Raw genomic sequence first — 27,197 nt, forward strand, 5'->3', positions numbered from 1 at the left:
AAGCCTTGAAAAGTTAAGAGGCCCTTGGCTTCTCTGGTGTGTGGTTATTGCTTATTAACATATTTGACCTATTATCGGCATGAATACAAATTCTGCAGGGAAAAGACTAACATGTTAGAAGATGAAGTTTATAGATCCTCTGTGGTTTCATTTTTCTGATCTATTCATGGCTCCATTAGCATGAATAGTTAAGAAACTCCTAAATCAAAATAAAATATTAATTATACTCCACAATATATATAGCTGCTGGCTATTAAGTGTTGTTTAAATGCTGTTTCTGTGATAACCTCAATTTTACCATTAAAACTCTTATAATTAAAGTCACATCCTTTACATAATATTTATTCTGTATAGGATTTACTCACATACAATGACGTCAACTTTAAGACAATTGACTATTATTTGTATAAAGGCATCTTATAAAATAGGGTAATACACAATGCACCTCAATGAATTAAGCTGATATGCTAGGATTCAGAAAATATGATCATTCTAACTCCTATTTTTGCCATTTTTTCATTGGGTTGCCTTAGGGAGGTTGCTTTACCATTCTGTGCCTCAATTTCTTTACCTTTCATGTGAGATAACTGTCCTATTTCATAGATATGTAAAGAATAACATAAAAATTATTAAATACTTTGCAAATATAAAATGCTATATAAGTGATAAATAGTAATACTGATCCACTTTAATATAACATAACATAGAACTTTCCATTTATAATCTAAAGTTTGGTCCTCCAACACCTATTATCACCCTTGCCAGTTAAATACATCTTACACTATATTGCTTTTAGTGATTTTTCCATAGTATGACATTTCCACAGTATTACTTAATTTAGGAGATTATACATATGTATCTCCAATAGTGGAAATTTCAATATATCTTAGTCTCACTTTGCACAGTAACTCTAATGAATTCAATTCTGAGCTCCTAACTAATTGACACACCAAACTTTCTTCATCCATTACGCAGTTGAAAAATTTGTTTTTCAAAAGTTTTGAGACATGGTAACTATAGAAGGAACATTGTACAGACCAAGGATGTGATCTGTTGCTCTATGTGACACTCTGATTACCAGCCTGTAAGCACAGTGAGTAATAGAGGTAATGAAGTGAGACCCCCCAATGCTCAAAGGAATTCAAAAAGCTCCCCAGTTTCAAGGTTTTAAGTGCTGCACTCCTGAGCTCTGCAGGAGTGTCTGGTGAAAGGCTCATAGGGGGTAATAAGAGTACCTCTGATTTTAGAGTTTCTTAAATGGTGAGCTTCTCTACAATTCATTTGAAGAAAGAGTTTCTTGGGTCAAAAAGAAAAAAATCTCTTAAACCACTGATCTACTCCATTTTGCTTCCTCCAGCCACTAGGCATGACTGCAATGTTGCTTTATTTTGTAAAACTTCTTCCCATCACCACACACTCTTGAGGACCACAGAGTTAGAAGGGTTTTCAGAAGCCGATAAACAGCATTTACTATTAAAAGCAAACTTTGTTCTGACCAACTCCCACTATCTTGCTAATATTAAAAAAAAAAAATCCTTGGCATAAAGCTTATCGTAACAGATTATATACTTATCCCCCTATTTAACATTTCCTCATATTTAAAAGCCAAAGAATTTTTTGTTTTCTCAGAAACCATTAGTGGACAGTCTCACTCTAGGAAATAATTGGTCTCTAATGTCTTAGATACATATGATAACTGGGGTTATTATTTACAACTTACAAACATGTCACAAAGGTTCTTTTATGATATGAAAATGGTAGAACAGATATGCTGTCTAGTTTGATGAACTTGATAGCTGTTTTGTGGGGAATAGCTTGATGTTTGTTATAAACAATGAGGAAGCATTATTTCAGGTAACTGTACAGGTGCTGGTGGCACTGTGTTCAGTGGACTTTGCTGACATTCATGCTGATGTTTGCATGCAGAAGCATAAGAGAACATTTAGATACAGACTAAAGTGCGTTAGAGCATACACATGCAAGCACTACTTCATTCTCATGAATAAAGCTCCAATCACTCATTTTTCCTATTGGCTCCATGGACTAAAATTCATATAATAATTTTAAAAGATGTTACCATCTGGCGAGACTAAAGAACAACACGTGTTCCCTCCCTTATTTGGATATGACTTAATTGTTAAGAGTCTTGATTCAGGAACAGTCATGCTGGGAAAACAATGAACTTGGTTCATACCATCCAGTCTTGAAGCAACTGGAAATTTACCATCAGGGGAATCTTGAAAAGGTCTCAGCATTAAGTACCATGAAACAAAAACAAACGGTTATTCATCTATTTGTAAAAAATGTTTTAGAAATTAACCATTTTAGTCCTCCAATCGGTATCAAGGACAATCATTAATTAAAGAATAAGAGAAAAAAATAAAATGAAAAGTATCATCTTGAGGGATGTCATGATATTTAGAAATACGGTATAATACATGGAGCCTCTATCAAAATTAAATTATATCAAGCCTAACTGTAATAATCTGTAGCAACCCTCAGTAAGGACAGTTCTTCCAGGATTCAGATTTTATCTTCTGAACTAAAATAATGCTTCTCTGATTTAACTGTACTTTTAGAATACTTAATAATTCAAACAGAGGAGGAGTTTATTTAACTTTAAAGATTTTTTAAAAGTAATCTCTACACCCAACTTGGGCTCAAACTTACAACCCCCAAGATGAAGAGTCGCAGCCAGGCGCCCCTTACAGGGAGGTAGTTTCAATTCACCTTTGTATCCTAGGAGAAAAGTTTGTTTTGAAAAATTATATAAACAAGATTAAAAAAATGTTTAAAGCATGTAAGAGAGTAACTTGTTCAAAGAGTGTTATAATAACATTTACACATAAATAATCTGACATTAAAAACATGTCAGTAGACTCTGTAGGGACATCACTGCGCACTCTTGGATAACTCTAGTCCAAGTTATTATGTGTTCTTGAAGATTATGAAGTTCCTCCTTCATACTTTCTAATGCTAATAGGCTTTTTTCTAATTACTGCAGATTGGTGAGGTTTGACTTCAATTCTTTGCCACTTCAGAAGACAATATGGAGAGAGGGCTGTTTAAAGTCAAAACCTGTCTATCATCAGTCCCATCACTTAAACTTTCTTATTAATTTCCTCATTTGTAAATTAGAGACAATAATATTTACCTTGCTGATTAGGTGAGAAAATGTGTGAGAGTACTTTAGAAATAATAAAGAAGAACAATAAATGTTAGAAATTCCTCTCAAGAACTGGTAACCTCCAATTTTCTTGTTTATCATTTTTGGGTTTTTTTTGTTGTTTGTTTTTCCTTTAGAGAGAATTAATTATATTGACAGATCTTCACAAACTGCCTTGACTTTTAGGCAGTACTTGTTTCCTGCTTTAGAAAATGATGTCCGTATGTAATCTGCCATCTGCCGCTACATTAGGTTTTTGTGTGTGTGTGTGTTTTAAAACAATACTGACTAGAAAAGAGTCATCTTTAACTTAATGACAAAAAAAAAATCAAACTATGAATGGTTTCAAATATTTTAGATTTGCCACCTACCATAATCCTAAAACAATATCTAGGATATTGGGATACTGAAAGGTGGTTTTAGAACTGAAATTAATAGAAAGACTTATTAGTTCAGTCAGGTAGGGTGCCAGACCCTTAAATGTGCTCTTACCTGGTTCCCTGTGAAAATTCAGTATTGGTAGTTTGTGTTTTTGGAACACCTTGAAATTATCTTACATAAAGTTTGGTTGTGGTAAATTTATTTAAAATATTTTCTTTGAGAAACATTTGCTAAGTAGATCGTTCAATATTAAAAGAAAAAAGGTAACTCTGTAATAAAAGGAAGAGGATTAATTGTTCATCCATCATGCCAACTTAAGCTAGGTCTTTCTTTCCAGTGCAGCAACATATTTTAGGGCAACAAAGTTCAGAATGGATAAAATGACCTGTTTAGAAAGCATGCAAGTTATATTAGGTCATTACCGTTAAATCAGTCTGATAAATTTGTGAACCAGACTCTGACCACGGAAAGAGAAAGATACAGGAAGTCAGTGTAAGTTGCAGACATGCCAGCTCTGTTGGTTCATATGTCAGCTACCTAATGTTGGGCTTTATTTCCTTCTCATCTTCTTCTTCACTATCATCAACTTGTTGTATGACCAGATCTGCAGACCCATCCTCTACAATCTCCACGTATGATCTATTCTCGTCTTCACTCAAGTGCCACCTGGAATCCTTATCTCCATCTGATGGGGACATAAGATGCTGTTCAGCTTCCAAATCGATGGGGAGGCTGTCTATGCCCACTTCAGCAAGGCACTCATTACAGAGTCTGTAGCGCCTGGTTCCTTCCTGGACCACTTGCCCTGTTAGATCGGTCACATGGCGTTTGCATTTTCTGCAGATTAATTTGCATGCCTGGTGAATCTGTGTAGAGATTGAGACAGTGATAAAAATGGATTTTTCAAAAGCAGCACAGTTGGATATCTAGGTACCAGTTTATAAACTTAAGATGTCCAAAGCCAAGCACTAATATTAAGTTAACATCTAATTATTAGAAAAAGATCACAGGTTTTGGTGATAAATCTACATCACAAATAAATAACACCTTTCTCTAAATGATGGCTGTAACATTTTTATGATTAATAAAACATATTAATGTCACACATCCCTTAATCCAACAGTATTTTGATATCCGAGGTAACAAGGGACACCTTCTCAGAATAATAATAATTGCAAATACTAAGTTTATCACATGTACTATTTTAAGGACTTTATATACCTTAATTTTGAGAAGGGAGAAACCTCATTTCATATGTTAGTTTATTGTTATCAGCTAGAGAAAGAAAAATATATTATCCCAAATTTAAATTTATCAAAACATATTTTTGGATAGAAGGCTTACTTGTCACTTCTATTAATGAACTATCTTGTGGAAAGAGGACTAGACTAGCAACAGGAAGGCTTGGGTTCTAGCCCTGCTTTTGTCATCTACTAGCCATGTACCTTGAAGCAAGTAGTTGAAAACAATATAAACCTGCTTCCAGGGTGATAGTCAAAATATTTAACAATTAGTAAGGTATGGACACCACCGAAACAGAATAGAAGCCTGACAATCAAAATGGACATTGGTCATGACAACAAGTGTGGTGGTTCTGCTATGTATCAGCCTATTATTATCCCTGCCTACTTCCTTATTACTAATGAGAATACAAAAAAAAAAAAAAAAAAGAGGGAGAGAGAGAGAATACAACTCGGGTTGTGAGGACCAAATGAGTTAATGTGTGTGAAGTGCTTTGGAAAAAAATTATAACTGATGAATAATTACATAATTATAGTTACTAATAAACATCTTTAATTGTTGTCAGAGCAGACTATGGGTTGTACTCTAAAAGCCATTACAATTAATTTTATAATGTCAAATTAATATTTATGGCATATTCATTTAGATAAAATCAGAACAGTATGGAAGTAGCCACAAAAAAACAAAACAAAACAAAACAAACCCAAGTAGCCACCAAAACAAAAACAAAAACAAAGACAAACTAATGCATGCAGTCTCGTAAAATATCTAGGAAAATGTATGAGACTACAATTCAGTATAGTAATTTTCTGCTTAACTATTGACATATTAATCAGTAAACAACTTGAATGTACTCTCATTGTTCCCCAGATAGTAATGTTATGGGTATAATATGTGATAGTTTTTGTTAGAAAGTTCTGGCACAGATATGTGTTTATCCCCATCCCATCAATTCCAATACAATTATGCAATCAAAGAAATTAAGCAACACACTATGTTAAAATTGAAAATGTCATCACAAACTCATTATTTAGAAAATATATATCTTCTACCTCTAACCATTGAATAACCTAAGAGGAATGACACCTTAGCAATAGTGAGCACCCCAGGTATCCAAAATTTGGTTTCTAATTTCGCTCCCCATTAAAAGGAAAGAAGTTGCCCTTTGAGAAACAGCTGATTCCAGTTTTGTGATAGGGAAAATACAAGGTGAGCCTACCGAAATTTGGGGGCCAGAGAATAAGGCTATGTTGAATATTTAATGAAGTTATGACAAAGGGAGACAAGAACCAACTTCAAATTATCCTCACTGAACAAAACTGAAAATCTGAGTTCCTTTTTTTTTTTTTTAAGATTATTTATTTATTTATTCATAGAGACACACAGAGAGAGAGAGAGAGAGGCAGAGACACAGGCAGAGGGAGAAGCAGGCTCCATGCAGAGAGCCTGATGTGGGACTTGATCCAGGGTCTCCAGGATCATGCCCTAGGCTGCAGGCGGTGCTAAACCTCTGCGCCACTGGGGCTGCCCCAAATCTGAGTTCCTAAAAGAGCAATAATTGTTATAGATCAAACACAATGAACCAGTGAAAATTCATGAGTCTGTATGCTACTTAAAAAATACAAAGCCAGAAAAAATTCATATTACCATTTAAAACTGCTATTAAATCAACTCTTTATTTTGATAATCGATAAAGGGAAAGAATTAAATATTTATCTTGTTTCTCCTGTAGTAACTGTATTTCAAAGTAACTGAATAGTCCCAATAGAAGATAGTTTTGTTTTGTTTTTAAAGATTTTATTTATCTATTCATGAAACACACACACACAGAGAGAGAGAGAGGCAGAAACACAGGCAGAAGAAGAACCAGCTCCATGAGGGAGCCCCACGCGGGACTCAATCCTGGGTCTCCAGGATCATGCTCTGAGCCAAAGGCAGGCACTAAATCGCTGAGCCACCTGGGCTGTCCAGAAGATAGTTTTACTTTATAGAATTCTAACTAATAATATAGAAGAAATGATAAAATTAGTAAATCATTCTACAACTCAAGTAAAATCAGTAATTTGGACAGAGTTTATCAACTGACAATTAATACCATAAAATGAACAGTTGATGGGGAAATGTATAGTAACATACGTAATACCAAAATAGTTCCACAGATTCCTTTCTGATCATAAGGTGGCACCTAAAACTGAATAATGGTGGGATCACGGTATCATTACCCTAGTTTAGTGACCAATCTTAATATGAATGGGTCTAGTAGATATTACATGTCTCCTAATGTGACACATTATGAGACAAACGATTTCACCCTTGATGTGTTCTAGCTGAAAGTATTTACCTTGAATCCATTAAGCCTTTATTTTATTTTTTTATTTTTTTTAAAGATTTTATTTATTCATTCATGATAGACACACACACACACACACACACACACACACACACACAGAGGCAGAGACACAGGCAGAGGGAGAAGCAGGCCCCATGCAGGGAGCCTGATGTGGACCTTGATCCAGGGTCCCCAGGATCACGACCTGGGCCAAAGGTGGCGCTAAACCGCTGAGCCACCCAGGCCGCCTCCATTAAGCCTTTAGATAAAATATCTGGTTTCTAGAAAATGCAGGGGTGGGGAGGTATAGAGGAAAAAGCTAAATGACACCAAAGAAAGCAAGCAGAGAAATCAAGAAGTAGGGTATTTTGTAAAACAATTGTCTTGATATCTTCAGTAAGTCAGTGTTATGGAAATAAAAAGAGGGCTGGGAGACTATGCTCTCTTAAAAACATATTTAAGGGACTTAACAATGAGGGGTAATAAAGGATACTGCATTGAATATTGGTTTGAACAAACCAGTTATAAAAGATATTGGGGGATTACAGGAAAACTTGAAATTGAACTACTGGATGTTAGATAAAATTTTATTGAGATGGAAAGGTAGATAGAGACTGTTCACTAAAGAGAGGAGGCACAAACAATATGACTTAATTTGGTTTTATTTATTTATTTATGCATGAGAGACATAGAGAGAGAGGTAGAGACACAGGCAGAGAGAGAAGCAGGCTCCATGCAAAGAGCTGGACATGGGATTCCATCCCGGGTCTCCAGGATCCCACCCTGGGCTGAAAGCAGCGCTAAACCTCTGAGCCACCCGGGCTGCCCTCTAATTTTTTTTTTTTAAGATTTTATTTATTTATTCATGAGACATACACAGAGAGAGAGGCAGAGCCACAGGCAGAGGGAGAAGCAGGCTCCATGTAGGGAGCTCGACGTGGGACTCGATCCCGGGTCTCTAGGATCATGCCCTGGGCTGAAGGTGGCGCTAAACCGCTGAGCCACTCGGGCTGCCCTCTAATTTGGTTTAAAAAAAAAAATCCATATATATGTATGTGATAGAATTTTAAGAGTGGTAGTCTTTGGGTGGTGAAAATAAAGTATTTTTATTTTTTTATTAATTTTTATTATTATTATTATTATTTTTAATGATAGTCACAGAGAGAGAGAGGCAGAGACACAGGCAGAGGGAGAAGCAGGCTCCATGCACCGGGAGCCCGACGTGGGATTCAATCCCGGGTCTCCAGGATCGCTCCCTGGGCCAAAGGTAGGTGCTAAACCGCTGTGCCACCCAGGGATCCCCTATTTTTATTTCCTTATTTTTAGTTTTTATAGTGCATATTCATTGCTTCCATAATAATAAAAGGTTTTTTTCAATTAAAAAAAAAAACTAGCTTCATTAGGTTAATGAAGGCAGAGATTTTGTCTGTTTTGCTCACTGCTGGATACCTAGCACTGAGAAAAGGAGCTGGCACATAGATGCTCAGTATATATTTGCTAAATAGCTAACTAAAAAGCAATGCATGAAGAAATCACCTTCACTGGAGAAGGTGAATTATGTACACCTTCACTGAAGAAGGTGATTTCTGTTCTTCTTCAGTGACCCACTGTCCTTTAAAGTCAAAAAGTGCTGATATAAATGGAATAGACGTATAAGTAATAGAACGCAGATTTCAGAAAACATTCTTGTCTCAAGATGAACAGTAGAGTAATTCCAAAAGTCCTTACCTTAGTAGCCCATCAGAGCACTGAACAGCAAATTCCCTGAGATTTTTCTGACTGCTGACAGTCCAATTTCTGGAATGGGCTCTATGGGCCACCTTGCTCCCTTTCTTGAGGAGACTATGTAGGACTAGAAATAGGGTAATGTAGACAGAGGACGGAAAGTAGAAACTGGACAGAGATCCTACCAGATAAGCAATCAAGAATCACTAGTAGATGCTGAGTATCTGAAGTGGTGACTCTAACCTAGAGATTCAGTTGTCTTTTTTTTTTTTTTTAAAAGATTTTATTTATTTACTCATGAGAAACACAAAGAGAGAGAGAGAGAGAGAGAGGGAGAGAGGGAGGCAGAGACACAGGCAGAGGGAGAAGCAGGCTCCATGCAGGGAGCCCCACGTGGGACTCGATACCGGGTCTCCAGGATCACGCCCTGGGCTAAAGGTGGCGCTAAACCGCTGAGCCACCAGGGCTGCCCGAGATTCAGGTATCTTTATCTTACATTGTCTTTGGCTCTTGAAAAGACCAGTATATAAAAAGATGTTCAATTTTAATTACAATGGGTATTTTTTAAAATTTTTAAATAAAATGGATATTCAAAAGAGTATCACCTAATTCAAGGCTTCAAAGGTGAATAAAAAGTATATATATATGTATTAAAGTATAAATTATGTACAAAGTAAAACCATGAAGTTGGAAGAAATTCTAATATGGTAGAGTTGTATGAAAAGATTTCTCTCAGTAAATTAGATGATCTGAAAGCATATAAATGCACACATTTCTTAAGAAGTAAAATGATGAGAAATCATGTACATACTGTTCGAAAATGGCTACTGAGGTGGTCTAGCCTGCTAAATCTTTTCCCACAGGCTTGACATGGATAGGGCCTTTCTCCTGTATGGCAGCGAAGGTGGCGCTTGAGGTCTGCCTTTCGCTTCACCACGTGTGTGCAGTATGGGCACTTGAACCGCATCCTGGGCAGATCATCTGTCAGGAGATAGTTCGATTAAATCACTGGAAAGTTCATCATTACAATTCTATTCTATTCTATTCTATTCTATTCTATTCTATTTATTTATTTATTTATTTATAAATATTTTATCTATTTATTTGAGAGAGAGAATGAGCTGGGAGATGGGCAGAAGGACAAGCAGACTCCCTGCTGAGCAGAAAGCCTGATGCAGGACTGGATCCTTGGACCCTGGGATCATGACCCGAGCTAAAGGCAGTCGCTTAACTGACTGAGCCACCAGGCGTCCTATTTATTTATTTATGTTTAATATTTTATTTATTTATTTGACAGAGAGAGAGAGAGAGAGCACAAGTAGGGGGAGAAGCAAACTCCCTGCTGAGCAGGGAGCCCGAGGAGGAATTAGATCCCAGGACCCCAAGATCATGACTCGAGCTGAAGGCTCACCATTAGTGACTGAGCCACCCAGGTGCCCCCAATCATAACAATTCTAGTAACATAAAGAATCCCAAAGGATTTGGTGAGTCCAATTTTGGAAAGGCAGGAGAAAAAGAGACGGAAGAAGACTCGATTGTTCATGCAATCCTGGCCAGAACTGTAACTGCAGCATTTGATACATTTACAAAGTTGGGGTAAATTTCAGCTCTCCGGATCCCTGGGTGGCTCAGCGATTTAGTGCTGCCTTCGGCCCAGGGCACAATCCTGGAGTCCTGGGATCGAGTCCCACATCGGGCTCCCTGCATGGAGCCTGCTTCTCCCTCTGCCTGTGTCTCTGCCTCTCTCTCTCTCTGCGTCTCTCATGAATAAATAAATAAAATCTTAAAAAAAAAAAAAAGATAAAAACACATGGTGGCTATTAGCTTAAGAAAAAAATTTCAGGGATCCCTGGGTGGCGCAGCGGTTTAGCGCCTGCCTTTGGCCCAGGGCACGATCCTGGAGACCCGGGATCGAATCCCACGTCGGGCTCCCGGTGCATGGAGCCTGCTTCTCCCTCTGCCTATGTCTGCCTCTCTCTCTCTCTCTGTGTGACTATCATAAATAAATAAATAAATAAATAAATAAATAAATAAATAAATAAATAAATATTAAAAAAAAGAAAAAATTTCAACTTTCGCACTCACCTTGTCATTCAGTGTTTCAGAGTCACTGGATTTGAAACGTAAAAAGGCAGTGCTGGATTTTAAAACTGGATATACAGAAAACCCCCACAAAAACAAAAACTAAAGAACTGTTGGTACAATACAAAAGTATTTCATATTAGAGCTTTTAAGTAATTTGTTTTATTACATATTTGTATCTCCTTGCCTTTTCTTTTCATATACTCATAATACTTTTAAAGGTGAAAAATGTCAAATATATTTAATTTTTTATTTTATTTATTTATTTATTTATTTATTTATTTATTTATTTATTTATTTATTTATTTATTTTAAAACTCAAGTATTCAAGGGGTGCCTGGCTGGCTCAGTTATAAGAGCCTGTGATTCATGATCTCGGGGCTGTGAATTTGAGCCCCATGTTGGGTGCACAGATTACTAAAATATATATATAAACTTTAAAAAATAAATAAAACTCATGTATTCAAGATGTTAGTTATGAGTGGAGGCAAACTTCATCAATTTAATAGCTGTTAAATTCAGCTGTTCATTATTGAAATTAGGTTCACATAACCTAGAATTATAAAAGCACAGAGTCCATCTAGAGAAAAGATCACTCTTTTGGTGTTTAAAAATGCAACGGAGATTTCTTACTTTTGATTTGCTTTTTTCCGTATGCTTTGGTCAATGGTGAGAGCTCAGCGGGACTTTCAATAAGCTCTATAACAGGATACAATTTCATGCATTCCCAGGTTATTACTACAGGAAAATGCAATTAATAAAAATCTAGCTGGTTGCCTATTATTTTAAAATATGTTATCTACAACGAACTTATTTTTAAAAATTTATGTGACAACTCAGGAATGTGAATAGATTGGCTATTTACTGATGTTAAGGAACTCTTATTTTTGTTTAGGTATAATTTTTTTTTAATTTTTATTTATGATAGTCACAGAGAGAGAGAGAGAGAGAGGCAGAGACATAGGCAGAGGGAGAAGTAGGCTCCATGCACGGGGAGCCCGACGTGGGATTCGATCCCGGGTCTCCAGGATTACACCCTGCGCCAAAGGCAGGCGCTAAACTGCTACGCCACCCAAGGTTCCCATTTTGTTTAGGTATAATTATGGTATTGTAGGTTTTTTTTTAAAGACACCTTTTTAAATTTTTTTTTTTTAAGTAGGCTACATGCCCAATGGGACTTGAATTCACAGCCCTGGGATCAAGAGTCACATGTCTCAGTTTTGCTTTGTTTTTTAGGGGAGGGGAGGGGCAGAGAGAGGGAGAGATCTTTTTTTTTTTTTAAGATGTATTTATTTATTTTTTTTTAATTTTATTTATTTATTTTTTGATGTATTTATTTATTAATGAGAGACACAGAGAGAGAGAGAGAGAGAAAGAGAGAGGGAGAGAGAGAGAGAGAAAGAGAGAGGGAGAGAGAGAGAGAGAGGCAGAGACACAGGCAGAGGGAGAAGCAGGCTCCACACAGGGAGCCCGACGTGGGACTCGATCCCGGGTCTCCATGATCACGCCTGGGCCGAAGGCGGCGCTAAACCTCTTAGCCATCTGGGCTACCCGAGCATCTTAAGCAGGCTCCATGCCTAGCACGGAGTCAGGCAGGGTTTGATCTCACAACCCTGAGATCATGACCTGAGCTGAAATCAAGAGTTGGATGCCTGGGTCACCCAGGCACCATCACTTTTTTTAACGACTACATTTTAGGGACACATTTTGAAATATTTACAGATGAAAACTTATGATGTCTGGTATTTGCTTAAAAATAATAAAGAGAGGAGTAAGAAGTAATGATACTGATGAAACAAGATTGGCATGTATAGGAAGTTGTTCAAACTGGGTATGGGGTACCTGGAGGTGAATTATACTATTCTCTTTCCTTTTGTGTATGTTTGAAATTTTCCTAAAATAAAAACAATTTTAAAAGTATAATTTGAATCTTATAATCTGTAGCAGTTTCATCTTATAATTCTCCTTTAAACTCACATGTAAAGTACTAAGCAAGTTTGCTACCTGATTAATTGGGGCAGAACTGTATGACATGTATTTCTTCTTTTTTTTAAAGATTTTTAAAAAATTATTTATCTTGAGAGAGAGAGTGTGAGCAGCACTGGGAGGGGCAGAGAGAGGAAGAGAGAGATTCTCAAGCAAACTCCATGCTGAGTGCAGAGTCTGATGCATGGGTCAATCCCACAACTGTGGATCATGGCCTGAGCCAAAACTGAGTTGGACAATTAATGGACTGCGCCACCCAGGTACTCCTGGTAAAGCATGCATTTCTAATCCCTGTTCTCTACGACAGTCTTATGACAGTGTGGGGTGTACTGCTGAAACCAACAACCTATATAATCTTTTTACATTTCACTACTATCATAAAAATGAAATGTCTCAGGTTGTTGTTGCACATAGGATTACCAGGTCAATGTTATGGGCTGTGTGTTAAATGTTTTTTTTTTTTTAATTATCTATTTATTTTATTTTTTTAAAGATTTTATTTATTTATTAATGAGAGACATACAGAGAGAGAGGCAGAGACACAGGCAGAGGAAGAAGCAGGCTCCATGTAGGGAGCCCAACATGGGACACAATCCTGGGTCTCCAAGATCAGGCCCTGGGCTAAAGGCGGCACTAAACCACTGAGCCACCCGGGCTGCCCTAAATTATGTATTTATATCTCAATAAAATCAGATATAGTCTCATTTCTTTTAGGTCTTAGGCCTGTGAACCTTTGTAAATATGCATGGTTACTCTGTTTAACTTTTCTGTATAAAAATACTCCTCCTGAGGGAATACTGAGAAAAAAATACAATAGAAAATGAAAATACGCATCTTAGGGATTGAACCATTTAGAAAGAGCTATAGGAGATCCCTGGGTAGCTCAGCGGTCTAGCACCTGCTTTTGGCCCAGGGCATGATCCTGGAGTCCTGGGATCCAGTCCCACTTCGGGCTCCCGGCATGGAGCCCGCTTCTCCCTCCTCCTGTGTCTCTGCCACTCTCACTCTTTCTCTCTCTCTATCATAAATAAATAAATAAATAAATAAATAAATAAATAAATAAATAAATAAATCTTTTAAAAAAACGAGCTATAAAGGCTTAACAGTAATCTAATCATCTGCTGACACAAGTTTGGAAAATCTTGGGCTTTGAAATTCAGAACTCTATTGTTTTGACTGTTATTAAATTTATCCTTTTTTTTTTTTTTTTAAAGTAGGCTCCATTCCCAGTGTGGGGCTTGAACTCATGATTCTATGATCAAGAGTTGTATGTTCTACCAACTGAGCCAGTCAGGTACCCCTAACCAATATTTTCTTTTTTTAAAGATTTTATTTATTTATTCATGAGAGATTGAGAGAGAGAGGCAGAGACATAGGCAGAGGGAGAAGCAGGCTCCATGCAGGGAGCCCGATGTGGGACTTGATCCCGGGTCTCTAGGATCAGGCCCTGGGCTGAAGGCGGAGCTAAACCACTGAGCCAACCGGGCTGCCCTCCCCTAGCCAATATTATTTTTAATTAGAAATTTAAATTTGGGGAACCCTGGATGGCTCAGCAGTTTAGCTCCTGCCTTTGGTTCAGGGAGTGATCCTGGACTCCTGGGATCGAGTCCCACATTGGGCTCCCTGAATGGAGCCTGCTTCTCCCTCCCTCTCTCTCTCATAAATAAATAAATAATCTTTTAAAAAAAGAAATTTATTATTTTTTTAAAGAAATTTAAATTTATGTTTTAGGAAATAAATTTCATTAGAGGACTATGACTTTTTAAAAAATCACTTGGTTCAACTGCCCATAACACTTCAAAGTAAGGACATGTTGAGATAAGACTGATTTATATAGGAGCCTTAGAACCTCACTGAGGGGACTGTTTTTAGATACCTGGAAAGCTTCTGGATGTGACATCAGATCCTGGACCATATGGATAGCCAACAGGAGTTGAGTCCATATCAGCATCAATTTGTGCTTGTTCTTCAGATTGGGAAATGTGGCTGGAAGAATCTGATGCTCGTGCTTCTCGTTTGCTTGGCTTATAATGAGCAACTTCAGAAGGCTGTGACAACCTCAAATGTTTGGACTTTTTGATGGAATCTTTCCTTTGTTCATGCTTGGCCAAAGGCTGTTGAGTATTCCTTTGGGGGGCTGGGTGGTAATTATACTTACTCCAAGATTTTCCACTTATTATACCTGTCCCTTGATCTGAGCTTAGGTGAGAATGTGGAGAACTGCCTTCTTGCCAGCCACTGCTATAAAAGGAGGAACGTTCTATACCATTAGAATTGGCATCTTTATCAGAGAGACTGAAATAGCGATCTTTTTCCTTCTCACTAATGTCTAGTGAAGACTTAATAAAGGTCTTACATACACTAATGACATCAGTCATCTGAAGGAAGCTAGCAGCTGACATCACTTCTATGACGTTCTGACCAGTAAGAGAGAGTTTGCCGGAATAGACAAAGTCCAGGATAACCGTAAAAGTGTCTGGGGAGAAAGCCTGAAATGTAGCCGTGGTTGGCTGACTTGTCTCCTTCGAATTCTGAGAAAGGAGCATTTTGAAGTAGCCACTGCTAGCGAATAGTACATTTCGATGTGCTTTGAAGACCTTCCCTTCAACCAGAATGCTGCAATCACAAAAGACATCTTGCCTGCGTTGCTCATTCAGTTGTTGCAGGAGGTGGGACTGGTGAGAGGAGATCTCCATTCTGGAGAGGAAAAAACACGTGGTTACCAACCCGAAATGACACGGCTTTTCCGAGCAGAGTCAACTGAAATGACCATCAGAAACCTTTCCTTGTTTCCACTAAAACCACTTTCTTAGAGAACATCATCTCCAAGACACAGAAAACCACTTAGTACTGTTATTAATTGTGTGATTTTCAGACAATGATGTGTTCAGTCATAAAACTTTACTGGACATCTTTTTTTTAAAGATTTTATTTATTTATTCATGAGAGGCACAGAGAATGAAGCAGAGACACAGGCAGAGGGAGAAGCAGGCTCCCCATGGGGGGCCGGACACGGGACTCAATCCCAGGACTCTGGAATCACAAGCTGAGCGGAAGGCAGACCCTCAACCACTGACCCACCCATGTGCTCCTACTGAGCATCTTCTATGAATCAGGCTTTCTGCTACGTGCTGGACTGAACAGACTTGCTTCCTGCATTCAGGTAGTGTTCAGTCTAGAGGGGCATCAGGCACTCAACACTCACATGAAGTCATAAAGGACTTGTTAATACAAAAAACAGAAAGACGCTGCTGTTGGTATAAGAGAAGGGTAGGCCAGCTTAGACTGGGGTGGAGAGGGTTAGGGATACCTCTTTGAGAAGTAACATTTAAACTGGGACATCAAAGGCGAACAGGAATTAGCTGGGTGAGGAATGAGGGAAAGACTACAGATTCCAACAAAATGATGATCTAGAAAGGGCTGAAACTCTCCTGCCACAAATCTCTAGAGATGCTGGCTAAAATATAACCGAACTGTTTTATTATTTTTTAAAATTTTACTTAGTTAACATACAGTGCAGTAGAGTTTCTGGAGTAGAATTTAGTGCTGCATCACTTACAAACAACACCCAGTGCTTATCATATTGCATGCCCTCCTAATCCCCATCACCCATCCTGCCCATCCCCCACCCACATCCCTCCACATTTTTTTTTCTTTTACCCCTTAAAATATAACCAAACTGTGTTTTAAATGTATGGTCTTGTAAGAAAATGAGAAATCCCTAGGTGCCAGCAGTGAAGGAGCAGAGCCAGAGCAGCAATATGGGACTTGGATTTTCATCAGTAACAAGTTGGAATCCTCTAAAGGCTAAAACCTTAAAGAAGAAAGATAGGAAGAAAGGAAGACAGGAAGAAAGGAAGAAAGGAAGAAAAAGAGAAGAAGAAGAAGAAGAAGAAGAAGAAGAAGAAGAAGAAGAAGAAGAAGAAGAAGAAGAAGAAGAAGAAGAAGAAGAAGAAAGGAGGATGAGGAGGAGGAGGAGGAGGAGGAGAAAGTAAACTTTGCCCAATAAATCCTGGGAAAAACAAAGTTAATCTTGCGAGGCTTCTGTTGGGAAAAGGAAAAAAAAAGTACCTAGGTGAGATATCAAACCCAAGGTTGTGCTTTTTGAGGTTCTGGAATCCAAATTTATTTTACCTGTTTGATGTGGGAAACCTCAAAGTGAAAATTTAATGTGGAAATTAGTCCTGGGCTTCTGTGGGTTCCACAGAAGCAAATGCAAAACTGCTCAGGAGGAGTGCTCTAAGGACCTAAGGCAGGTGGGGGAAAAAAATCTCTGCTTACACTGAACTCCAAATCATTCCTCTTTATAAAAATGGATCATTTTCAATATCATACCATCATTATGTCTACTATCTTCTAACTTTAAAAAAAATTATTTATATATTATTTAAAAGATTTTATTTATTTGACAAAGAGAGAAAGAGCACAAGCAGGGGGAGTAACAGCCCAATGTGGGGGTCGATCCCACAATCCTGAGATCATGACCTGAGCCAACAGATTAGAAAGAGTTTTGGTTTGTTCTTTTCATTTCCTGTCTTTGCTTCTCCCGTTCTCTTTATATCGGTTTCATCCCCATCCATCAAAATAATTTTCTTTTTTTTTTTTTTTCAAAATAATTTTCAAAAAATATCATTAGTGGAGTGCCTGGGTGGCTCAGTCAGTTAAATGTCTGCCTTTGGCTCAGGTCGTGATCCCTGGGTCCTGCTTCTCCTTCTCCCTCTGCTTGCTGCTCCCCCTGCTTATGCTCACGCTCTCTGTCAAATAAATAAAATCTTAAAAAAAAAAATCATTAGTAACTTGCATGTCAAATCCAACAGTCATTTCTTTGTCTTCATTTTACTGATGCAGTGGGTCATTCTCTTGATCCTAAAACACTTTCTTCATTTGGTGCTAGGACACCACTCCTCCATGTTCTTCTCCCATTGGCTGGCCGCTCCTTCTCAGTCCTTTGCCGGTTTTTCATTTTCCTAAGCTCTAAGTGCTAGGGGATTCATGGTATCCTACCCCAAAATATGGCACCTTGGCACACTGAATATTTTGAACTGAAGAACTTTGAGAAAACAGCAGAAAGGTAACTTTGATACCCCCCTCCTTTTCCCCCTACAACTAAAATAACCCCCAACTGTCCTTATACCCAGAGGAAAGAGCATCCTTATCTCAGGAGACAAAGGGACGCTAAAAAGAATCTGAACAAACTGGCTGAGCTGAGCTTCCCTGTTTACTAAATTTATCTCCTACTCCTTAACCTACCTTACTCCTCCACGACTGCTGGCGCTTCGAACCTAGCATAGAAATATCCTTAGGTCTATTTCTTCCTCGGATCTTCATTTCCTTATGAAGTCTTCTGTGTTGTGTAGAACTTATGTTAAGTAAATTTGTATGCATGTCTCATGTCAATTTGTCTTTGTTGGTTTAATTTCCAGACCCAGCCAGGAAGAAGGTCAAGGAAAAATTTTCTTCCCCTACAGCTGGAATGCCCCAGGCCTCAGGGCTGGGACCTCTTCTCTACTTACACCATTCCCTAGGTGAGTCCATCTGGTCTCATAGTTTCAAATACCATCTTTGAGCTTATGACCCACAAAAAAAGCTTCCAAAGGCTCCCCATCCAACCTCAAAGTTCTTACGATCTCAAAGGCCCTACATGATGTACATCCTCACCATCCAGGTATCTCTCTGCCCTCGTCTCTTCTGCTCGATCCCTCCAACACTGCATTCTAGCTACAAAGACCTCTGCTCATTCCTGAACATTCAAGGCCTGTTCCTACTGTGCAACCTTTATCCTTGCTACTCCTTCTGCTTTGGAATTCTTCTCCCAGATATTCACATAGCTCACATTCTCACATTTTCAGGTCCCTGTTCAAATGTCACCTTATCAGAGAACTTTCCTTTACCATCCTATCTAATCACACCCTCCCATTCTTTATCCTCTTATTTGTTTGCCATTTTCTCCTACTAGAATTTAAAGTAGGAGAGCTGAGACTGCCTACTTATGTATTCCCAGCTCCTTGAGCAGCACTTGAGCACATGATAATGCTCAATCGGTATTGTTGAACGTGCATCAAAAACATTTTTTTAAAAGATTTAATTTATTTATTCATGAGAGACACAGAGAGAGACAGAGAGAGGCAGAGGCAAAGGCAGAGGGAGAAGCAGGCTCCATGCAGGGAGCCTGACATGGGACTCGATCCTGGGTCTCCAGGATCATGCCCTGGGCTGAAGGCGGCGCTAAACCACTGAGCCACCCAGGCTGCCCTGCATCAAACATATTAAAACATACAAGGACACTGTTGTTGTTGTTTTTTGACACTGTTCTTTATAAAGAAGAATCAGCATGTAGAATAGGAGAATCAGAACACCAACAGTTTTAGAAAATAGAATAAAGGGATCCCTGGGTGGCGCAGTGGTTTGGCGCCTGCCTTTGGCCCAGGGCGTGATCCTGGAGACCCAGGATCGAATCCCACGTCAGGCTCCCGGTGCATGGAGCCTGCTTCTCCCTCTGCCTATGTCTCTGCCTCTCTCTCTCTCTCCCTGTGTGACTATCATAAATAAATAAATTAATTAATTAAAAAAAAAGAAAATAGAATAAAAATCTAATAGACCATGAAGTAAGTATGTTTAAGATGGCCGAAGAGATAAAAGATATAAAGAGTAGCATATGGTTATGAGTATAAATGCTAGAGCCAGGTAGCTGGATTTGGAATTATGGCTCTACCACTTAATAGCTGTGTGAACCTGGGCAATTTATTTAACTTATGTATTCATTTCCTTATCTGTAAAATGGAACAGAAAATAGCTCTTATTTCATAGGATTATTGTGAGGACTGAATGAGCTGATGTACACATAACACTCAAAACTAGATGTTGGGCATGCAATAAGTATTTCATAAATGTTAGCCATTCTCCTTTTACTTTGTTTTATTATTATCCACAAGAAAAGAAACTAGGGGGGAAAAGAGAAGAGGTAGGTTTGAGGAGGAACCAAATGGACTTAATATATGAAAGATATAATTAGTGAAATTAAAACACTTCGTGTTGTAAGATGGCTACCTCATCTCCAGCCTGATAGCCACATTCCTGGCAGGAAGAATTGAAAAGACAAAAGACAATTACCAACCCAGCTTGTCTTCTTTTTTTTTTTTTTTTTTAAGATTTTTATTTATTTATTCATGAGAGACACCGAGAGAGAGAGAGAGAAAAAGAGAGAGAGAGGGGGAGAGAAAGAGAGGCAGAGACACAGGCAGAGGGAGGGAGAAACGGGCTCCCTCGGGACTCGATCCCGGATCCCGAGATCACACCCAAGACAAAGGCAGACGCTCAAACGCTAAGCCACCCAGGCGTCCCTTGTCTTCTTTTTTGATCAGGGGAAAAAGAAAAGTTTTCCTGGATGCCTCACCCAGGGGACTTACACTTGCAACAGAATGACCAGACCATGTTACCCGATATTTAAGTGTATGCTGCCACTAATGGTATGTATCGATTACCACTTCTCATTTTTGTCAGTACTTACTATTATTAGGCTTTTTAATTTTGCCAATCTTGCAAGTATACAATGGTATATCATTTTTTATTTGTGTGGGTTAAACAATTAATGTCTATTGACCGTTATCAGCAAGTTGCTTGCTCATTACAATGTTGCTAACCAATACTGTACAAAAATGAACTACAAAAAATAATGTGATACAGTAAGTATTTATCTCACAAGCCTGTGGGTTGGCTGATTTAGGCTGGACTTGTTAGGACAGCTCTGCTGATCTTGCCTGGGCCCACTTACATACCTAGGAGTTAGCTGATGGAGGCAGCTTGTCCGGGGTGGTTGTGTTTCTACATGATCTCATATCTTCCTCGTGGGACCAGTTGGCTGGCCTGGCCAATTTCTTCCCATGACAATACCAAAAAGCACAAAAGACCAAGTGGAAATACATGAAGCCTCTTAGGCTTAGGCTTATGACTGGTACACCGTCACATCTACCCTACTATAATAGTCTTAAGCAAATCACATGGCCAAATGTGAAGTCAAGAAAGAAGAAACACCTGTTCTGTTAGTGGGAAGAACTGTGATGTCACACAACAAAGGGTGTGATATTGGCAGGGGGTGATGAATAGGGGCAATTCTGTTATCCTTTCTTATTTTTTTTTTAAAGATTTTATTTATTTATTCATGAGAGACAGAGAGAGAGAGAGAGAGAGAGATTGGCAGAGACATAGGCAGAGGGAGAAGCAAGTTCCATGCAGGAAGCCCGATGTGGAACTCGATCCCAGACCCCGGGATCATGCCCTGAGCTAAAGGCAGATGCTCACCTGCTGAGCCACCCAGGGTCCCTGTAAGTATCCTTTAAATATCCAACAAATAGGGCAGTCCGGATGGCTCCGCGATTTAGGGCCGCCTTTGGCTCAGGGCACGATCCTGGATCATGGATTCCAGGATGGAATCCCGCATTGGGCGTCCTGCATGGAGCCTGTTTCTCCCTCTGCCTGTGTTTCTGCCTCTCTCTCTCTGTGTCTTTCATGAATAAATAAATAAAATATTTTAAAAAATAAAAACAAAGTTGTTCCTCACTTTTAGAGCTTTAATCCACTGTTTTGCATGGTATTCTAATTTTTTTATGTGGATAGTCAATTTTTCTGGCACTGTTTATTGAACAATGTATCCTTTCCCCACTAATCTGTAATGCTATCTGTTATACATCCAGCTTACATAAATTCATGGATCTATCCCTTCAATTCAGTCAGTCAATTTGTCTATCTCTGCATCAATACTTCATAGTATTAATTACCAAACTTTATTTTTTTTTTATTTTTTTTTTTTAATTTTTTTTTTTTATTTATGATAGGCACACAGTGAGAGAGAGAGAGGCAGAGACACAGGCAGAGGGAGAAGCAGGCTCCATGCACCGGGAGCCTGATGTGGGATTCGATCCCGGATCTCCAGGATCATGCCCTGGGCCAAAGGCAGGCGCTAAACCGCTGCGCCACCCAGGGATCCCTAATTACCAAACTTTAAAATGTATTCCTACACCTAGTTCTTCAAGTAACATTAAAAAAATCTAATTATCTCCTTCTTCTTCCATATAAATATATTAGGATAAGCTTATCAAGCTTCACTAAAGAGAAAAAAATATACCCTATAGGTATTTATTTTGGAATTGAATGTATAGATTTATTTATGGGAAGATTCATATCTTTAGATATTGAATCTTACCATCCATGAACATGGTATAATTCTCCCTTTATTTAGGCATTCCTGCATATTATTCAGTAATGTTTCCTTATTTTCTTTATTAAGATCTTGCATAATTTTGTCAAATTTATTTCCAACTGCTCATTGGCTGAATAGAAATGCTCCTAAAATGCCACCATGAAGAATGATGTCTAGGACAGGTGTTTGATGGGTATCCTTTTGTTTCCAATTTGCTAAAAGTATTTATCATAAATGAGTGCTAAATTTTTTAAAATGCTTATTTGGTATTTATGTTTTTTCCTTCTTAATCTGTATATTTGTTTCCTGGCTCTACTGTAATAAAGTATATAAACTGGGTGACAACACAATTGAAATTTATTGTCTCAGGGTCTGGACACTAGATATCTGAAATCATGGTGTCAACAGGGCCATGCTTTCTTTGAGACCTGCGGGAGAGGAATCCTTTGCTTCCTGCATCTGGTGGCTCCAGGCATTCTTTGGTTTGTGCAGCAAAACCCCAATCTTTGTCTCCGTCTTCACATGGCTGCCTTCTCTGTGTGTCTGTGTCTTCATAAGGAGCTCTCTACTTGTATCTTCACAATGTCTTCTTATAAGGACACTAGTCATTTTGCACAGCCATTTTTTTTTTTTAAGTAAGCTCTAGACCTGATGTGGGGCTTAAACTCACGATCTGAGATCAGGAGTCACATGCTCTACTGACTGAGCCAGCCAGGAGCCCCAGGACACTAGTAACTTTGACTTAAGGGTCCACCCTACTCCAATATGACCTCATCTTAACTAATTACATCTTCAACAACCCTATTTCCAAATAAGTACTACAGGTTAGCACTTCAACATATCTTTTGGGGGGGGAACACAATTCAACCCACAACAGTCTGTTAAAATAATACGTTACATATTTTGGGTGTTGAATGATCTCTGCATTCCTAGAATACTCTTTACCTTTGTTTTTATACTTACTCAGAGACTGAAAAGACAAATGTTCTGCTTTTTCAATTCTCCAATAATGTGAGGTTGAAGTAATAGTGGATTGAATCTTGTTCCCTCAAAATTCATGTTTACCTAGAATCTCAGAATGTAACCTTATTTGGAAACAGGGTCTTTGCAGAAAGAATTAGTTAAGATGAGGTCACTGGACTACATCCAGTGAGCCCTACAGCCAATGGCTGGTGTCTTTATAAGAAAAAGAGAGGAAAAAAAAAAGAAAAGAAAAGAAAAGAAAAGGAGAGGAAAGAAGAAAAAAATCCTGGTGAAATTACAGTTGGGAGACTGCAGTCACACAACTGCTGGTCAAAAAATACCTGGAGTCCCCAGAAGCTAGAAGGTTTCTCCTCTAGAGCCTTCAGAGGGGACATGGCCCTGCCAACACCTTAATTTCTGACTTCTAGCCTCCAGAACTGAGAGAATAAATTCCAGTTGTTTCAAGCAACCCAGGTTAAGGTACTTTGTTATAACAGCCCTAGAGAGCAAATACAAGCTGCATAAAACTGCCAATATTAAAAAAAAAAAGAAAAAAAAACTGCCAATATTTAACAGTTTTGACCAATAAAAATAGTAATTTTATATGGTTGACCTAAAATCTTGATTCAAAATGAATTGGTAAAAGGGAAAAATATTTATTTCTGTATTAACAGAAGCTGTAGCTATTTAAAAACTCTTGTTGTTTTTTTTTTAAAAGATTTTATTTATTTATTCATGAGAGACACACAGAGAGATGCAGACATAGGCAGAGGGAGAAGTAGGCTTCCTGCAGGGACCCTGATATGGAACTTGATCCCAGGACCCAGGATCATGACCTGAGCCAAAGGTAGATGCTCAACCACTGAGCCACCCAGGTGCCCCTATTTAAAAGCTGTTATTTTCATTCTTTTGGTGGATGTTTTAGTTTATCAGCCTGTTATACAATTTCCCTTTTGTTGACTATTCTATTCTGACTCCCCTCTCTTCACACTCAATACTTTTTTTTTCTGGTAATTGGTCCACAACTTTTCTTAAGAGGATCATCCCTTCACCTCTTTCAGGTCCTATGGTTTGGGAGATACTGAATTGACTCATCCCTCCAAAGGCCAACCTGTGATCTAGACCTGACAAATCAGAGCAATGCATTCCCACAGCCAGCTATTGGCTTGGGGATGGATGGACTGAACAAGGCAAACAAAAGAGGTTCAGTCGACATGAACCTAGCATTTTTACTGGAGCAACTGGAAAAGAGCACTTCTCTGAGGATGAAAGCCGGGAACTAGACATTGTGGATGTACTGCCACCATGACAGCACCTACATGAGAAAGGACCAACCCTGAGGAAAGAAGAGCAGAGAAAGAGAAAGGCCTGATTCTCCTGACATCATTTTGTTCCCTAGGCAAGTGATTTTTTTTTTTTTCTTCTGTAAAAGGCCAGGCAGGAAATATTTTAGGGCTTGGAGCTATGAGATTATTAGTTGTAATAAATATTTATTTTGGACTTCACCTATGGTTCCTGGCTCAGAGTTCCCCAAATGCCTTGTAATTTCCTAAGCAGTAAGAGCAATAGGAGCATCTTTTGTTCTAATGTTTAGTCTTTCATCCATAGTTCCTGAAATCACTTCAGAGCCATAAAGTTGCCATGGGTGTCTTGTTATTCACAGTAAGTCCCATTCAACCACAGCTGAATTTTTATTAATGTCCTTAAGATGCAGGGGCGGGGGTGGGGCGTGCCAGGGAAACCAACCATTAGACTCAATTTATTAGAATAGAGGGTTGGAACTTTCAGCTCCTCCCCACAACCTCTGAAGGGAGGAGGAGCTGGAGGTTGAATCAGTCACCAGTGGCCAATGATTTAATCAATCATGCGTATGTAATGAAGCCCCCCAAAAAACCCCAAAAGGGGATGCCTGGGTGGCTTAGCAGTTGAGTGTCTGCCTTTGGCTCGGGGAGTGATCCCGGGGCCCCAGGATTGAGTCCCGAGTCAGACTTCCTGCATGGAGCCTGCTTCTCCTTCTGCCTATGTCTCTGCCTCTCTCTTTCTGTGTCTCTCATGAATAAATAAATAAAATATAAAACAAAACAAAACAAAACAAAAAAGGACAGAGTTCTGAGAGCTTCCAGCCTGGTAAACTAGAACGCATCCACTTTTATGGCCCTGGCCTCATACTCCATGGGTCTGGAGTTCCCACATTTGGGACCTTACCCTATGTATCTCTTCATCTGGCTGTTCATTTGTATCTTTTAATATCCTTCATAATAAACTGGTGATCTAGTGAGTAAATTGGTTTCCTTAGTTCTGTGAGCCACTCAAGCAAACTAATCGAACCCAAGGCAGGGGGGGTCCTCTGATTTATGGTCAGTCAGAAGCACAGGTGACAACCTGGACCAGTGATGGGCATATCCAGTGGAGGCAGGCTTGTAGGACTGAGCCCTTAACCTGTGAATCTGATGCCATCTCGATGTAGATAGTGTCAGAAGTAAGTTGAATTTGTGTTGGAGAATTGCTTGATTTTGCAGGAAAAATACACATCACAGTGGGCCAGATGTCTCTCTCACCTCCTCAGCTTCACCACTATATTACTCAATTCTCCACAGTAGCATGAAAGCAGCCACAGACAATAGGAGAAGCAATGGGTATGATAGTGTCCCAATAGAGCTTTATTCACAAAAACAGCCACAGGCTGCCTTTTACCAACCCCAGCCCTAGTCCCAGCCATGCCTTCAGCTGTATCCATCCTTGGACTTTTCACTTACCTGACCCAATAAATGTCATTTTTCTTAAGCCAATATGAGTTGGCTTTCCTTTTACTTGTAGCCAGAGAATCCCAGTTTATAAGTTATTTCTAAAGATTCTGAATTTTTTGATAATTTTCATCTAATTATTAGTGTAACTTTTCTTTAAAATTTACTCCTAACTATGAAAGGAATCAAAGTTGGTTTCATAGAGGAATGATGAATTGATGCCCAAGACATTGCCAGTGCTTTTTCAGACATGAGAGTGCTATAAAAACATATAAAAACACTAACTCTATTCTTAAAAATTCTAGTGAAAAGTTAATTCCTTGGGGGGGGGGAATGGAACTTTTTTTTTTATTTTAAATTTCAATAAGAATTTGCTTTCCAGGCAATTAAGTGAGCATCAGTATTGTTAAGTGTTGCCAACAGTAGTCACTGTGTGCAAATTTAAGCAGCCTCCTAACTGAGAGTTGATAGGGAGTGAGATGATACGTTTAATCGTGAAAACAAAGTGGGAAATTGTCTCCTGACTGGAGAGACCTGAGCACCATCTTTGGGAAGCAGAAGGAGAAACAGAGGGCCTCTGAAGGAGAAGGTTGAGGCTTGGGAAAATGGCCAACGGCAGACCGTGTCAAAGGGCAGTCACAAGACTACTCCCTAAAGTAAAATACCCACTGGCAGCTGGATCCTCAGTGTCAGATACTCCAGACACTCCATCCTCAGTGTCAGATAGTCCAGCAAGCTATAATTCCAAGATAGGATTAAGAATAAGTTTAAGAGGCTGAATGAAAAGACTTCGATAGATAAAAGGGAAAAGGTAAATCCCATGCATGTGGACACACACAGAGAACCACGATGACCAGGTAACAGACACATGGCAAGGAGAGCAAGACAACAAACGAAAGTGGCCTCATGGTATGCAGCAGGAGTACTGGCTGAGTGGAGGTCCTGTTTGCCAAAATGGAAAAGTCTAAGGGAGGAACCCATGGGGACTGGTCTCTGCCCCTCAAGTTTGGACAAGTTTCACGTGTCCTGTTATCCATCCAACAAGAGATAGAGGGTGGGAGGCTGGATATATGAGTAGAGTTGAGGAGATAGGTCCAGCCTGGGGATGTGAGACTGGGAATCAGCATTTGGATGGTATTTAAAGTCATGAGACTAGATGTGATTATCAAAGGAGGCAGGCCACAAAGAATAGAGGTGAGCTCCTGGCCTTCTGACATTGAGGGAACAGAGGGATGAGGATCATGCAAAGATACCAGGGGAAAACCAGAAAGCCAGGAAGACATCCTGGAAGTGAAGAAAGCATTTCAAGGAGAAGGGGTGATCAGCTGTGTTTGCTTTGGTAAGACAGGGACTAGGAATCAACCACTGGATACAACAGTGGTG

At 39.0% G+C, this 27,197-nt stretch overlaps 1 protein-coding gene and 1 long non-coding RNA gene across 5 annotated transcripts in view; one reads left to right on the forward strand and one right to left on the reverse strand.

Moving 5' to 3' along the window:
• Positions 1-315: 315 nt before the first annotated feature.
• The window catches only part of ZBTB8A (zinc finger and BTB domain containing 8A), a 66,997-nt gene continuing 40,115 nt past the window's right edge, over positions 316-27,197 (reverse strand). For all 4 annotated transcript variants that reach the window (XM_025447320.3, XM_025447322.3, XM_025447321.3 and 1 more), the window contains 3 exons: positions 14,788-15,608; positions 9,655-9,824; positions 316-4,413 (listed from right to left, as the gene is read on the reverse strand). In XM_025447320.3, coding sequence (XP_025303105.1) covers positions 4,081-4,413; positions 9,655-9,824; positions 14,788-15,607 — 1,323 coding nt within the window. In that variant the 5' untranslated portion in view covers position 15,608 and the 3' untranslated portion in view covers positions 316-4,080. The remainder of the gene's footprint in view (positions 4,414-9,654; positions 9,825-14,787; positions 15,609-27,197) is intronic.
• On the forward strand, positions 8,272-25,353 carry LOC112660018 (uncharacterized). The gene is made up of 4 exons (XR_003136642.3): positions 8,272-8,385; positions 12,982-13,171; positions 18,335-18,436; positions 24,132-25,353. It is a non-coding gene; the product is annotated as an uncharacterized LOC112660018 (long non-coding RNA).

This window comes from Canis lupus, chromosome 2 (assembly GCF_003254725.2).
Source record: "Canis lupus dingo isolate Sandy chromosome 2, ASM325472v2, whole genome shotgun sequence".
Lineage (NCBI taxonomy): Eukaryota > Metazoa > Chordata > Mammalia > Carnivora > Canidae > Canis > Canis lupus.